Source organism: Gigantopelta aegis, chromosome 4 (assembly GCF_016097555.1).
Source record: "Gigantopelta aegis isolate Gae_Host chromosome 4, Gae_host_genome, whole genome shotgun sequence".
NCBI lineage: Eukaryota > Metazoa > Mollusca > Gastropoda > Neomphalida > Peltospiridae > Gigantopelta > Gigantopelta aegis.
The window spans coordinates 59,844,607-59,859,412 of record NC_054702.1 but is presented as its reverse complement, the minus strand read 5'-3'; the positions used below and the strand labels follow the sequence as shown (position 1 = coordinate 59,859,412).

At 39.6% G+C, this 14,806-nt stretch overlaps 1 protein-coding gene across 1 annotated transcript in view; it reads right to left on the bottom strand.

Moving 5' to 3' along the window:
- Positions 1-8,764, bottom strand: part of LOC121370849 — a 30,661-nt gene extending 21,897 nt beyond the window's left edge. Inside the window, exon 1 of the mRNA XM_041496353.1 lies at positions 7,415-8,764. Coding sequence (XP_041352287.1) covers positions 7,415-8,373 — 959 coding nt within the window. The 5' untranslated portion in view covers positions 8,374-8,764. The remainder of the gene's footprint in view (positions 1-7,414) is intronic.
- Between the last annotated feature and the right edge of the window lie 6,042 nt (positions 8,765-14,806).

Genomic DNA, 14,806 nt, shown 5'->3' with positions numbered 1-14,806 from the left:
CAACGGCTAGTGAATTTTTTTTGTCAAATGTTGCAGTTAAGTCTATTTTGTAAACATGAATATCCTGTCCCCACCCCAAACTCCCGATGTTAGTATTTTTAAGCTCTATCTCCCTCTTTAGGTGACATATCTGATTATTACTATAATTTAGTAAAATTGTATTAACTTAAAGTAAAGTAGGGCTAGTGAATTTTTAATTGTGGCTAGTAAATTGTTAAAATCACTGATCCCATGGCTAGTGGATTTTATAAAAATTCTAGAAGCCCTGGTTTGGCTTAGCCAATTTTCTGAAATGTTGAGTATTTCCCTGAAACTCATTAAAATGTGGCTAATTTTCTGAAATGTAGAGTATTTCCCTGAAACTCATTAAAATGTGGCTAATTTTCTGAAATGTAGAGTATTTCCCTGAAACTCATTAAAATGTGGCTAATTTTCGGAAATGTAGAGTATTTCCCTGAAACTCATTAAAATGTGGCTAATTTTCGGAAATGTAGAGTATTTCCCTGAAACTCATTAAAATGTGGCTAATTTTCGGAAATGTAGAGTATTTCCCTGAAACTCATTAAATGTGGCTAATTTTCGGAAATGTAGAGTATTTCCCTGAAACTCATTAAAATGTGGCTAATTTTCGGAAATGTAGAGTATTTCCCTGAAACTCATTAAAATGTGGCTAATTTTCGGAAATGTAGAGTATTTCCCTGAAACTCATTAAAATGTGGCTAATTTTCGGAAATGTAGAGTATTTCCCTGAAACTCATTAAAATGTGGCTAATTTTCGGAAATGTAGAGTATTTCCCTGAAACTCATTAAAATGTGGCTAATTTTCGGAAATGTAGAGTATTTCCCTGAAACTCATTAAAATGTGGCAAATTTTCGGAAATGTAGAGTATTTCCCTGAAACTCATTAAAATGTGGCTAATTTTCTGAAATGTAGAGTATTTCCCTGAAACTCATTAAAATGTGGCTAATTTTCTGAAATGTAGAGTATTTCCTTGAAACTCATTAAAATGTGGCTAATTTTCTGAAATGTAGAGTATTTCCTTGAAACTCATTAAAATGTGGCTAATTTTCTGAAATGTAGAGTTTTCCTTGAAACTCATTAAAATGTGGCTAATTTTCTGAAATGTAGAGTATTTCCTTGAAACTCATTAAAATGTGGCTAATTTTCTGAAATGTAGAGTATTTCCTTGAAACTCATTAAAATGTGGCTAATTTTCTGAAATGTAGAGTATTTCCCTGAAACTCATTAAAATGTGGCTAATTTTCTGAAATGTAGAGTATTTCCCTGAAACTCATTAAAATGTGGCTAATTTTCGGAAATGTAGAGTATTTCCCTGAAACTCATTAAAATGTGGCTAATTTTCGGAAATGTAGAGTATTTCCCTGAAACTCATTAAAATGTGGCTAATTTTCGGAAATGTAGAGTATTTCCCTGAAACTCATTAAAATGTGGCTAATTTTCGGAAATGTAGAGTATTTCCCTGAAACTCATTAAAATGTGGCTAATTTTCGGAAATGTAGAGTATTTCCCTGAAACTCATTAAAATGTGGCTAATTTTCTGAAATGTAGAGTATTTCCCTGAAACTCATTAAAATGTGGCTAATTTTCTGAAATGTAGAGTATTTCCTTGAAACTCATTAAAATGTGGCTAATTTTCTGAAATGTAGAGTATTTCCTTGAAACTCATTAAAATGTGGCTAATTTTCTGAAATGTAGAGTATTTCCCTGAAACTCATTAAAATGTGGCTAATTTTCGGAAATGTAGAGTATTTCCCTGAAACTCATTAAAATGTGGCTAATTTTCGGAAATGTAGAGTATTTCCCTGAAACTCATTAAAATGTGGCTAATTTTCGGAAATGTAGAGTATTTCCCTGAAACTCATTAAAATGTGGCTAATTTTCGGAAATGTAGAGTATTTCCCTGAAACTCATTAAAATGTGGCTAATTTTCGGAAATGTAGAGTATTTCCTTGAAACTCATTAAAATGTGGCTAATTTTCGGAAATGTAGAGTATTTCCCTGAAACTCATTAAAATGTGGCTAATTTGAGGAAATGTAGAGTATTTCCCTGAAACTCATTAAAATGTGGCTAATTTGAGGAAATGTAGAGTATTTCCCTGAAACTCATTAAAATGTGGCTAATTTGAGGAAATGTAGAGTATTTCCCTGAAACTCATTAAAATGTGGCTAATTTGAGGAAATGTAGAGTATTTCCCTGAAACTCATTAAAATGTGGCTAATTTTCTGAAATGTAGAGTATTTCCCTGAAACTCATTAAAATGTGGCCAATTTTCGGAAATGTAGAGTATTTCCCTGAAACTCATTAAAATGTGGCCAATTTTCTGAAATGTAGAGTATTTCCCTGAAACTCATTAAAATGTGGCTAATTTGAGGAATATTTTATTAGCCAAAGTCTAAATTTTGTAGCCATTTAGCAATTGGCTAATATGACACTATACAGAGTCAGCCATGGTAGCCATGGTATAGACCTATATTAACACTTTTTAAGCAAAATATATTGAAAACCCCATCTACAAACCACCTACATGTACACAGGTGTGGTAACCACAGAAAAACATATCATTTTATTTTGTTGATGTTTAATTAATGAAGATATCAGATTTCCGACACTGTCAATCAAGTAGTAATTAGTATAGGTCTGCTTCCTTTGATACCCAGTAAGACAAACAGGTAGAGTGACACATCAAAGTCATCAGTGAAAGGTGTTTAGATTAAAAGTTAACATTGTCGGATACAGGTGTTAGCAAACTGACAACAACAAAGCCAATTAAATAAAAAAATAACTTGATCTTCTGGCCCGTGGGGATGTTGACCAGCAAAACCTGGTCGGGACGACAGAATTTCAACCCTTGAAATGTATGTTAATTTTAAACATACACAAATCAATAAAAATATAGTGTTCGGTGTTCTTGCACAGTATGCAAGTGGACCGAAAATACTGTTAGCAGATAGGTAAATTTTATTTGAAAATACTTAGCCAAATTCATTTTGTCCTGGTTTTAGCAAAGGATCTCAAAGCAAGCTAATAGAGTATCAAATTAAACTTTATTATGTCAGCAAATAGTCTACACAGATTGAACTAGATTAAGTCAATAAAAAGGACAACTTTCAGTATTATTTAGCAGGACTAGCTTAAATTCACGACATTTGCCATTTGCGAATTTTAAGAACTGCAAAATTTTATTTTAAATTTGTCGAAAACAATTTTTGTAATAATTGATATTCTGGGGGGAAAATAGCTATATAGGTTTTGCTTTTTTAAAAAGATAAATTTTGCAAAATGTTCTGAGTACTCAAATCTAGCCTAGTCTATAATGTGCAGAATTTTATAATTTTTCATACATGCAAATGATTGGGAAGACGGGTTTTAGTATAGACTCATATAAATTTAACAACCATGACCCACCCATATTTTCAAAGCAATCTTAGCCTATGAAATCATAAAACTATCGTAAACTATGATTTCACTATGGCATGTGCTGTAGTGACGACACAACATACGATGGTTTTATGATTTCGTAGCACTAAAATGGCTTTGAAAATATGGGCCCATGTCAATAAAATAGACTTAAACAAACATTTGACTCATGGATTTTTATTAAGGAGTATTAATAGTTAAACAGATAGGAATTTCATTTCTGTCTACAAAATGAACCTACACTACCCGGATGGTAAAAAACATGAAGTGGAAGAGATACTACAGGTTCCTCTGTCCATGTGTATGTATAGCTTAGAATTCTCAATATCAGAGGTGATATCCAAAACTTTAAAGTACTTATAAAACAAATCTTGGACAAAACTAAAATGTACTTTGGACTTAAAGAGACAGAACCTAGTTTTTTAAACACTAAGGCATATTTTTCACCTAGATCCAAGTTTCACCCATAAAAATGGACATTAAGTTTGGTTACTTTACAAACCTATAATAAATATGGATACAACAGAGTGAAACAAGAGTCTGTGACATTGAAATACCCTTAAAAATAGACTAACATGCGACTACATAACCATTACTTCTCAGACACATAGGCATTTTAAAAATACGAAAAATGTATTTTGTGGTATTAGAAACACCAGGACGACCAGAAATGCTTTGGTCGTATGGAAATGGATAATCTAAACAATAAAATATAAGTAATGTTTAATTTCAGTGATTATAAATAGAGGTGCAACGATACGGTCAAAACCGTATTGCGATATATTGCGATATAAGAAACCGTATTGCAATATGTATTGCAATATAGTTGATATTATTTAAATGTAATATTTATGGGTTGTTTTTTTTAATGAAAGCAGAAGGCATAAACTTTTTAATGATCTTTAGTTTCAGCTGTTAGGCTAAATGTTTTAGGCCATATGGGTTTTTTCAAGAAAATCAGCATATCTACTACTTCGGGATTGAGTGCTGTTACAATGTCCCCAGCTGTCTGTGCTGTTACAATGTACTCAGCTATACTGAATACACGTTCTGATGGTACCGATGTTGCTGGAATACACAACCGTTTCCTTGCTAACTGGGAGATAATAGGAGACTGCCACTGGTGTCCTTTCCACCATACCAATGGGTCTTCTGACATTGGTATTAGAGCCTCTCCCTTGAACACATCAATCTCAAATATAGCCTGTTCCATATTTGACTTCTGGGGTAACATCTCCTCCTTTACAAAAGCAATATCACCCAAAATGGAGGCTATCGGGCTTTTCCGTTGCTGCTCGCTTGACACAGAAATATACGTATTGAGTCGCAATGTTTCGGCAGATCGACTGAACCGGATATTATTGGGCGAGGTGTTTTGAACGATCAGCCGTAGTATTCCGAGTTCAGGGAAAAACAGCGAAGTGCGATTCTCACTTGTTGGTTTATTTCTTTAAAGATTATAGCCATAGCTGTATTCCAACGTAAATGAACAATGACTAATAATGTGTAAGTAACAAAACATTTATTTGTAATTACCGTTAACTGGGGCTTTTTTTTTCCGGACTTTTAACACGTTTTGTTTAGAAGTTAGAACCAAGTATAATCGACCTATCATTTCGTATCATACGTATACCAACAAGTAACCCGACTACGCTTGACGTGATTGTTACATTTCCTGTCATCACCAATTAATAAAATGATGGGGGTTTTGTTTGTTTGTTTGTTTGCCTATTTCAAGTCAAATAAGATACAAGTAAAAAAATAGCTTGTAAAAATCGCTATACGCAAAACTGTACCGCGGTTCGTATCGAGCTGATCAGTTATTGCGGTATACCGGTATACCGGTTTATCGTTGCAGCACTAATTATAAATGGCTCTAATTGTGAAAAATATGCCTCAGTGTTTAAAAACTAGAGTCTGTCCCTTTAACAAATTAAAACTGCCAAAAATAAATACTATGTTTTTCAAATAAACTTCAATTTGGCGTCTTAATTTTATTATTTAGCTACAAACAAAAGACATAAAGAGTAATCCTGTCAAAGAAATATAATAATGTGTGTAGTATGTTTTTCAATTTTGTTAGAACTGTAGATACATAGTCATTTGGAAGAAATTGTTTTAAAAATTTAATCACCTCACCTTCATACAAATTACCCTATAAGACTGAGCCACTTAACATGTTTGTTTTTGTTGTGCCATAACATGCACAATTTAACACTATCATTTTATATATACTCAAATATATTAACAAGTTTGATATGATGATTATATAGCTGGTTAAATTTACTTTTTTGCCCATTGGGCTATTTCTCATTTTCGTCAGTGTACCATGACTGGCATATCAAAGGCTGTGGTATGTGGTATCCTGTCTTTGGGATGTTGCATTTAAAAGATCACTTGCTACTTGCTACTAATGGAAAAATGTAGGTTTCTTCTATACGACTATACGTTAAAATGACCACATGTTTGACATCCAATAGCCGATGATTAATAAACCAGTGGGCTCTAGTAGTTTCATTAAAGAAAACTAATTTCAACTTTTTGAGTAATGGACATGTGAACAGAACAATTCATGAGAAATATTGTGTCCTGAACTCTCAGTGAATAACCATCAGCACACGATATGTTTCACAATACCCTGTGAATACCTCAATACACTTTAAATCACAGTTATAAATATAGCAATTTCAACATTTATTTTAATAATGAGAAACGAAACCTGTTTCCATGACAAGGTAACCCTATTAGATGGCAGCAATATAAACCTTTTATATGCAGTTTCACATATACTGGACAGCACCTACCATCACATTTGACATATATCACTATAGATGACTACTTTGGTGTCTAACATACCATCATTTTGACACTGTTTATATTATCTAGGAGGAAGGAAGGAAATTATTTATTTAACGATACACTCAACTGCTGTCGTCACTAAGTCTTCATGGGCTACTCTTTTCTTTTATATGCACCATCCCATAGAAAGGATAGCACATACGACGACTTTTGCTGTACCAGTCGTGGTAGACTGGCTGGAGCGAGAAATAGCCCAATGGGCCCACTGACGGGGATCTAGGAGAGGAAACCCACTGCCACTAGACTCCATGACATTGGTTGGAATAGGAAAAAAACACCATTGAATCCACTGAAAATTATTGGTTGCATGACCCATCAAACCTCCACACTGTTTCATAACATATTTGAATACCTGACTAATGTAACATGCCAAATCCACTTTTGTCAAAAATTTAGTTAGCACTAGAATAACACTTGGTGTTAATATAACTATCTGTCAGTGTAAAATAATAACACACATAACTCAAACTCCAAGCCTATAAATACAGCATGCTTGTAGTTCTGCTGAGTAAAATAATATCCCCCAACTCCTGGAAATGTGCTGTTTTTTTCATGGTGGAGTTGGTATGTTGTCAATGGTAGGTATTCATTATGTTCCTGACATGATGGAAGAATATAAAACATAAAAAGTGTTACCCCCCCACCCCCGGAAAGACTTCCGAACATTACAGCATGTATGCTAATACATGTACCATCACTAACCCTAAACAAAAGCCTGAATGAACCAAATGCTGGAAAGTTTAGAAGTCTTGCCCCCCCCCCCCCCCCCCCAGTGTTGTGCCATTCTAAATTATGTGTCAAAATTACCTTCAAGAAATTACACATTTTCTAATTGGCTTTAATCCTATGGGACATTTGTAAATTCAATTGCACCAAAACAAACCCTCACCAGCTACTGACCTGCTTGTGCTCCCTTACACATACCAGCATGGGCGACCCCCTCTCCCCTCCACCTCAAACCTGTCTTGGATGGAGGAGCCGGCGAAAGTTGACACCTGTGCCCATGACAGGCAAGCACTACAACAGCTTGTTCTGAATGTGCACATTAAAACCTATGACCTGACCTGCTCACCACCAAATACAAATTAGATAAAACACTGTATTATATAGCTTACCTCGCTCTTCGCAGATGGATGAAGATAGAGTATCGTGGGAAGTATTCAACAACTGGAGCTGTCGCACTGACGATCCACTTGTTGGATCGGCCACAGTCGTAGTAGGGCTCAGTGAATCTCACGGGAAGGTAGATATCCTTATCCTGCTGTCCTGGCTGCGGAGGACCAAAGAAAGACGAATCCTCGTACTCTTCCCTTCGGAACATCCCCGTCGTGTTGGAATACTTTATCTTCACCGAATACGTAAACTTCCTCAGGGAGTCTGCATCGCCCGTGGTATCGGGCATCCAGAACTTGTACCAGGGGTTAGTCTTGTATGCGGGGTTCGTGTAATTGAACGCCCTGCCACTACCGTAGTCGTGAATCTCGATGGTGTTGTTGGTCGGTTCGCGGAGGAAATTGGTTGGCTCGTTGTAATCGTCCGCTCTCCAGGCTCGGGGCCCGAACAGAGGGATAGTCCTGTTGAAGTCGTAGGTTCGAAACCAGTTCGGATAGCAGGTGTGTCTGTCGAAGTACAGTGCCGATCCGTTGATGAATCCTGGACTGGCGGAAACGTCAGCTGCCGCGGACATGTACAGGTACATCAGACCCGGCTGGTACAAGAAGTCAAAGGTGTGGTTCAGCTTCTGGTAGATGAAGCTGTAGTAGAAGGCACGGTTGAGAGCCATGTTGTGCATGTGAAGCATGGAAGACCTGTTGGAGTATATGACAGTCCTCAGCAGCATGTTGTAGCGAGGGATCTGAGCTACAGTGTCCGCGGGGAGTCGCAGCTCGTCCGCTGGCTTGGCGCGGCAGTTCTCCGGGGTGACGGCGGAAAACCTGTCGTTGATGATGTCGAATTTGTCATACTCCATCCACGCGAAAGGCGCATCCTTATTGACGGGCCCCGCGACCCAGGAAATGGCGCACAGACACACAAACACCACAGTTATTACCTGCACGACAGCGTCTTTCATCATGTTTACCTGGTCGCCGCGTCTTCAAACGATTGTCATGTTAAAACAGGTGTCAACAGTCCCAACAGTCACCGTTTTTGAAAAAAAAAGACGACAATAATAATAATTAACGCTACCTGTAACAACACCTGGATTTCAAAATGGCCGACACACACTCACCTTATTCAAATTAGGGAAAGGACGCTTTGTTAAGACCGAGAGGTCGCTTTACTGTTCAGGTGTGACAAAATAAATGGGTCATCTTCTCTGCTTGAATGTAGGCCACAGACACATATAAGCTATTTCCAATCGCTGGTGTATATTTGTTTTAGTTACTAAACTCGGAGTAGTGTGTGATTATAAAAATAAGTTTAGGTTTTCGATACAGGTAAACTATACATCTGTCATTTGATGAAAGAGAAGCGACATTATGAATAGTTTGCGTGTTTCGCGGTAGGGGGCGCTGTTAATAGGTATTACTCATAACAATATATATACAATCATCGGGGGAAAAAACAATGATTCAGATTTTAAATGATGGGGTTTCACATAACTTGTCAATGGTCACATTCAAATTAAAAAAGAGATAGGCTATTTCTAAAGCAGAAATTTCAAAACAGATATATCTTTTTTCTTCTTCTTTTTTACTTTTCTAAAAATATTTTTAAAAACTTAGACGACAAAATTACTGTGATATTTTTTTTACAGATAATTGTTTACCAAAAAGTTAGTTTTGTTTAACGACACCACTAGAGCACACATTTATTAAGTTATGATTACGACCAATACTGATACACTGCATGACATTGTCAGTCATATTACTATAGGAACAGTACATGTCCTTTTCAAAAATTAAAATACAAACACTATTTACATACTGCAATCTGTACATACTGGTTACTTAAAAGTCAACATTTAAGATTCAATCATATCTGTCTGCATAAACGTACGAGACGGGGGTGGGGGCATGGGAGAGGGGGGAGAGGGCAGGAGGCCATAGGCCCTTAGTTCTGGAGCAAAACATTAAATTAGGGCAAAAATTATAGAGATATTCGGGCAAAATGTGCTAACCTGAGACCTTTTTACCATGTATTTCCATCATTCTGCCCTCAAAATTAGTTGTAATCCATTGTAAAAATGCGTAATGATTCGTTTTTAACCCTATATAGCTGTTTGGTAGTAATACTAATTATATGAATAAATATTAACCGGATTCAGACATTTTCGTTTAATTCGGGCAAAAACTAACCTCCCCTCCCCCTACAAAATGGGGGGGCACAACCTTCATTTATAACAATGACCCTATCATCGGTGTGGGGCGGGATGTAGCCCAGTGGTAAATCGCCCGATGCGCGGTCGGTCTGGGATCGATCCCCGTCGGTGGCCCACTGGGTTATTTCTCGTTCCAGCCAGTGACCACGACTGGTATATCAAAGGCCGTGGTATGTGCTATCCTGTATGTGGGATGATACATGTAAAAGATCTCTTGCTGCTAATGGAAAAAAAAAAAAACGTAGCGGGTTTCATCGCTAAGACTATACGTCATAATTATCATATGTTTGACATTCAATAGCCGATGATTAATAAATCAATGTGCTCTAGTGGTGTCGTTAAACAAAACAAACTTTGTTTTTGGTCGTAATCATGACTTATATTTTGTTTAGAGGCGCAGATCGTAGCCTAGTGGTCAAGCGTTCGTCTGATGCGCTGTTGGTCTGGGATCGATCCTCGTCGGTGGCGCCTTGGTTTATTTCTCGTTCTAGCCAGTGCACAATCAAATGCTTTAATATGTACTATCCTGTATGTGGGATGGTGCATATCAAAGATCTCTTGCTACTAAAACTATATGTCAAAATTGCCAAATGTTCGACATCCACTAGCCGATTATTAATAAATCGATGTGTTCTAGCCTACACTTTTGAGGGTTTTTTTTCTTTCTACTTTACTACCCCCACTTCCCTCCCCATCACCCCATCTAATTATTTTATTGTAGGTGCACCCATGAACGTTTGTATATTTTAATTTTTGAAATTAGTTTTTTTCCTTTTTTAAAGTGGAAAAAAACTCTACATTTAATATAATATAGGTTTTTAAAACCCGTTTGTCTCTGGTCAGACCAAAGTTCCGGAATTGATGATTGGTCCATCCTCAATTGTCATGGTATATAGCCAAGGCAAATGTTTTTAAAACAAGCCATGCTACACATTCATAACAACAGGACCTGTTTTAAACAGAAATTAAGACAGCTAATGGTAGGTAGAACAACGAAATATTAAAAAATAAATATATGGTCAAGTTTTTTTTATTTTAAACAAAAATATGCACCAAAAGATGTAAATTATGAAAACCGGGCGGAAAAATATTTAGTGGTTAGAAAGTTATAGCCCTTTCAAGTTTGGCGTGCTGTGAAATATGTCTGCCAAATTTTGACTCGCTTTTTTAAACTTGCCAGTTAAACAACACTACTGATCGCCATGTGTATATTTCACTTTAAAATGGAACTGAAACACGCCAGATATTATTCTGGAATATGTAATATTGTTTTTGAAGCCACTGGAAAATGGTAACATATACCATTATAATGTTAAAATGTTATCATGAACCCTAACGTCGTTATAAACGTAAAATCGGAAAAATAAGCAATACAAAGCGACGTTGTTGTTTTCACAACTTAATATATTTATTTAGCCATCACGACAATGCAACCATACCCCCATTCATTTCCAACTTCTATACTCTTCAAAAAAAAGAAACGCAAAAGGGTACAAATGGGTTATAACTCCGATTTTATGTTTCCTACCGGTTCATGCTTTGTGAATATAAGGTCATTGCATGTCCCAAACACATTCCCACGGTTACATTCGATAAAACGCAGCTACTGTAAAATAAAGTTTCAAAATGTGAATATTCGCAAAAACGCAGCCACGTGCAAACCATGTCACCACTGCACGTGCGTTGTCTGCACGTGCAACATGAACACCGACAGTATAAAAGTGCAGGGTGTTCGCTTGCCTGGCCTCTGTATCTGGCCGACAGTTGACAATCCAGGACATGCCACGTCTCAGTGAACCGCAGAGAAACAATGCCATCGGCCGACTAGACGCAGGCGAATCCAGAACGGCCGTTGCCAGGGCATTCCATGTGTCCCCAAGCACCATCTCCAGACTGTGGGACCGTTACCAGCAACATGGATCAACACGTGACCTCCCTAGATCCGGTCGACCACGGGTCACTACCCCCGGGCAGGACCGCTACATCCGGGTACGCCACCTTCGGGAACGATTGACTACTGCCACCTCCACAGCCGCAGCAATACCAGGTTTGCGCAGGATATCCGACCAGACCGTACGGAACCGCCTACGTGAGGTAGGAATTCGTGCCAGACGTCCAGTTCGAGGTGTCATCTTAACACCACAACACCGTCGACTCCCGACTGCAGTGGTGCCAGATTCATCGACAATGGCCTCAACTGCGATGGAGACAGGTGTGGTTCAGTGACGAGTCCCGATTTCTGCTCCGACGTCATGATGGAAGATGTCGCGTGTATAGGCGTCGTGGTGAACGTTATGCGGCAAACTGCGTGCAGGAAGTGGACAGATTCGGCGGGGGTAGTGTCATGGTGTGGGCAGCCATCTCACACACTGGCAGAACTGACCTGGTCCACGTGCAGGGCAACCTGAATGCACAGGGCTACATTGACCAGATCCTCCGGCCACACATCGTTCCAGTCATGGCCAACGCCAACGCAGTGTTCCAACATGACAACGCCAGGCCTCACACAGCACGTCTCACAACGGCTTTCCTACAGAACAACAACATTAATGTCCTTCCTTGGCCATCGATATCACCGGATTTGAACCCAATTGAGCATCTATGGGACGAGTTGGACCGACGCCTCCAACAGCGACAACCACAGCCCCAGACCCTGCCCGAGCTGGCAGCAGCCTTGCAGGCCGAGTGGGCCACCATCCCCCGGGACGTCATCCGTACTCTGGTTGCTTCAATGGGCAGGCGGTGCCAGGCAGTTGTCAACACACGCGGAGGCCACACCCGGTATTGACTCCAGATGACCTTGACCTTGGTGGTGTGTCCTATCACTTACTCACAATGGACTAGAGTGAATTGTGAACAATCCTGCAACATTTGGTAATTATCGGACTCACCATTCAATAATTAAATCAATTCTCCAAATGTTACGACAATGTGGTTTTGCGTTTCTTCTTTTGAAGAGTATATTATGCATAAATAGTGAAACAATGTTACATAAAAGATAAAGGCAGTGCACATGGGCGTTTGAATGAGCAGGTGACGAAAGCTAGTGACAGGGACTAGTCCATTGTAATACAATAGGGTAAAACAGTCTGATGATAGTGAAAATATTTTGAAGAAAAATAAAGTTGGTGGTGGGGGGGGGGGGGGGTGACGGGTCTTTTGGGGTGGTGGTGGTGGTGGGGGTGGGGGTTGGTGGCGAAGTTCTTGATTTAAGCTGAGTAACAAAAAAATAGATTTGGAAAAATATATATAAAAGGCTGAAAAATATATATATACTCTTCAAAAGAAGAAACGCAAAACCACATTGTCGTAACATTTGGAGAATTGATTTAATTATTGAATGGTGAGTCCGATAATTACCAAATGTTGCAGGATTGTTCACAATTCACTCTAGTCCATTGTGAGTAAGTGATAGGACACACCACCAAGGTCAAGGTCATCTGGAGTCAATACCGGGTGTGGCCTCCGCGTGTGTTGACAACTGCCTGGCACCGCCTGCCCATTGAAGCAACCAGAGTACGGATGACGTCCCGGGGGATGGTGGCCCACTCAGCCTGCAAGGCTGCTGCCAGCTCGGGCAGGGTCTGGGGCTGTGGTTGTCGCTGTCGGAGGCGTCGGTCCAACTCGTCCCATAGATGCTCAATTGGGTTCAAATGCGGTGATATCGATGGCCAAGGAAGGACATTAATGTTGTTGTTCTGTAGGAAAGCCGTTGTGAGACGTGCTGTGTGAGGCCTGGCGTTGTCATGTTGGAACACTGCGTTGGCGTTGGCCATGACTGGAACGATGTGTGGCCGGAGGATCTGGTCAATGTAGCCCTGTGCATTCAGGTTGCCCTGCACGTGGACCAGGTCAGTTCTGCCAGTGTGTGAGATGGCTGCCCACACCATGACACTACCCCCGCCGAATCTGTCCACTTCCTGCACGCAGTTTGCCGCATAACGTTCACCACGACGCCTATACACGCGATATCTTCCATCATGACGTCGGAGCAGAAATCGGGACTCGTCACTGAACCACACCTGTCTCCATCGCAGTTGAGGCCATTGTCGATGAATCTGGCACCACTGCAGTCGGAGTCGACGGTGTTGTGGTATTAAGATGACACCTCGAACTGGACGTCTGGCACGAATTCCTACCTCACGTAGGCGGTTCCGTACGGTCTGGTCGGATATCCTGCGCAAACCTGGTATTGCTGAGGCTGTGGAGGTGGCAGTAGTCAATCGTTCCCGAAGGTGGCGTACCCGGATGTAGCGGTCCTGCCCGGGGGTAGTGACCCGTGGTCGACCGGATCTAGGGAGGTCACGTGTTGATCCATGTTGCTGGTAACGGTCCCACAGTCTGGAGATGGTGCTTGGGGACACATGGAATGCCCTGGCAACGGCCGTTCTGGATTCGCTTGCGTCTAGTCGGCCGATGGCATTGTTTCTCTGCGGTTCACTGAGACGTGGCATGTCCTGGATTGTCAACTGTCGGCCAGATACAGAGGCCAGGCAAGCGAACACCCTGCACTTTTATACTGTCGGTGTTCATGTTGCACGTGCAGACAACACACGTTCAGTGGTGACATGGTTTGCACGTGGCTGCGTTTTTGCGAATATTCACATTTTGGAACTTTATTGTACAGTAGCTGCGTTTTATCGAATGTAACCGTGGGAATGTGTTTGGGACATGCAATGACCTTATATTCACAAAGCATGAACCGGTAGGAAACATAAAATCGGAGTTATAACCCATTTGTACCCTTTTGCGTTTCTTTTTTTGAAGAGTATATTTAAATAATAATAATACAAATGTGATTAATGATAGTAAAAATATTTCGAAGAAAAATTAATGTTGCTGGGGTGGGTGATGACGTTTTTTCTTTTTGGGGGTGGTGGTTTGGTAGGGGAGGTCTTGATTTAAGCTGAGTAACAATAAAAATATATTGGCAAAACATAAAAGGCTGATTTTTTAAAAATGATTAAATTAATTAATTAATTAATTAATGTGCGTGTTCGTCTGGGTTATGTTTGTTTTTGTTCTTATTGTTTTTTTTTTTGTTGTTTTTTTTTTTTGGGGGGGGGGGGGGGGAGCGTGTGTGTGTTTGCCGAAGGAGAGGTATTTTGTATTTTATTTTGGGGTGGGGTTGTTGTTACTGGGTGGTTTTTCTTCTTTTTTTTGGGGGGGGGGGGGGGGGGGGGGC